The sequence below is a fragment of the Sinocyclocheilus grahami genome, unplaced genomic scaffold (genome assembly GCF_001515645.1).
Source record: "Sinocyclocheilus grahami isolate Dianchi unplaced genomic scaffold, SAMN03320097.WGS_v1.1 scaffold965.1, whole genome shotgun sequence".
NCBI classification, from domain to species: Eukaryota; Metazoa; Chordata; class Actinopteri; order Cypriniformes; family Cyprinidae; genus Sinocyclocheilus; species Sinocyclocheilus grahami.
In genome coordinates, this window is record NW_015506144.1 from 256,989 (window position 1) to 258,698 (window position 1,710).

A 1,710-nucleotide genomic window follows, 5' to 3' on the forward strand; every position below is an offset into this window, starting at 1 on the left:
GCACACACACACACACACACACTCACCCGCCGGAGATTACCCAGGAGCAGCGCTACACTGCACGCTCAGCCAATGAGAGACTAGACTGTCAGTCACACAGTCACACACACACATAGACAGACAGACACAGACACACACACACACATAGACAGACAGACACAGACACACACACACACATAGACAGACAGACACAGACACACACACACACATAGACAGACAGACACAGACACACACACAATACACTCCATTCTGTGTGATTTATAAGTTTGTTTATCCGTGGGGACCTCAATTTAGGTCTGTGTGTATTCAGGTTTAAGTCCCCACCAGAATAGAAAAACAGTTACACACACACACACAAACACACACACTCAAAATAAAAAAAACTCGCCACTTTTAGACTTGCACTCTATTCATTTACTAACTGCTCGTTTTCTTATAAAAAAGTCTCTATTCTCTTAAATGCTCTATTCTTTTTTTATTCTATCTGTTTTCTTTTTATTTATGATATAATTTAAAATAAAAAATCCTTGCTGCGTGTACTGCGTTAAGCTAACTGAGACTTGTTATAGCACTTGCATATCATTTGTAGCGACTCAGCTCATGGCTTCCCATGAGGAAAATGAGGGAGTTTATCTGCCCGCATTCCTTTAGGCCATAAAACCAGTGATATCAGCATTGGTTGCCATGGAACCAGAGGCCTGTTCTGCCTTTCTGAGGTGTTAGGTGCATTTCGGGGGAAGGGTCCATAGACCCTCGTAATTGGCCCTTTGGTTAGGTGAGGGGGCGTTAGATATTATTTGTTAAATATAACAAAAAGTTGTGTGTCTGATTGGTCCAAATGCTACACATTGCTCTTTTGTTAGTTTTGATTGCTTCTATTGTCCTCATTTGTAAGTCGCTTTGGATAAAAGCATCTGCTATGACTAAATGTAAAAGTAAAAGTAGATGTAAACACACACACACACATCTATCTATCGTACTGAATTAAAACAGAACTCTCGTCAGAATCAGAATATAGTTTTATTATGTGCGTATCATGTTTTCAGTTGAACATCAATGTCAGCTACACTCAAGTGAATTTAAAAGAACAGATAGCATTTGCATATTTGAGTATATATTCTCATAAATCAAAGCTTTGCCCATTAACAACCTCAAGAAAGCATTACCATATAAATCCTGTAAACATTTTCCTCAGGAATATAATATAAAGCATGCCTCATATCCTTACGCCATTTTACATCTTGATCAACTGTAATTTATAAGATCAGTTGTGTTGAATTATTGTCTTTATTAATATTCAGTGTCTCCATGTAGACTGATGCCCGTTTGTCTCAAATATACCACTGACCTGAAACAAATGAAAATCAACAGACATCATGTATGACAGTCTATATGAAGTATAATTTTTTTCACATTACATGATAGTTAGAGGTGATTTTAAACCATAATTGATTTTTACCTCTGATTTTACTGAAGCAGTTTGCGCAGTTCACTCGCTCCCGATAAACCCAGAGAGACTTTCCCGCCTCCAGACCGCCGAGATCACAGTGACACACTGCGCACTACACACACAAACACACACATGCATTTTTACTTTCTCAAAAAAACTTATTCTGTATGATTTATAAGCTTTTGTACCCATGGGCACCTCAATTTAGGTCCCCACCGTGACACGAGTCCCCATGAGTCTGTGTGTATTCAGGTTTAAGT

At 38.6% G+C, this 1,710-nt stretch overlaps 1 protein-coding gene across 6 annotated transcripts in view; it reads right to left on the reverse strand.

The window, feature by feature from the left end:
* Positions 1-1,005: 1,005 nt before the first annotated feature.
* The window catches only part of LOC107564816 (sciellin), a 13,145-nt gene continuing 12,440 nt past the window's right edge, over positions 1,006-1,710 (reverse strand). For all 6 annotated transcript variants that reach the window (XM_016249979.1, XM_016249982.1, XM_016249983.1 and 3 more), the window contains 2 exons: positions 1,460-1,562; positions 1,006-1,348 (listed from right to left, as the gene is read on the reverse strand). In XM_016249979.1, coding sequence (XP_016105465.1) covers positions 1,332-1,348; positions 1,460-1,562 — 120 coding nt within the window. In that variant the 3' untranslated portion in view covers positions 1,006-1,331. The remainder of the gene's footprint in view (positions 1,349-1,459; positions 1,563-1,710) is intronic.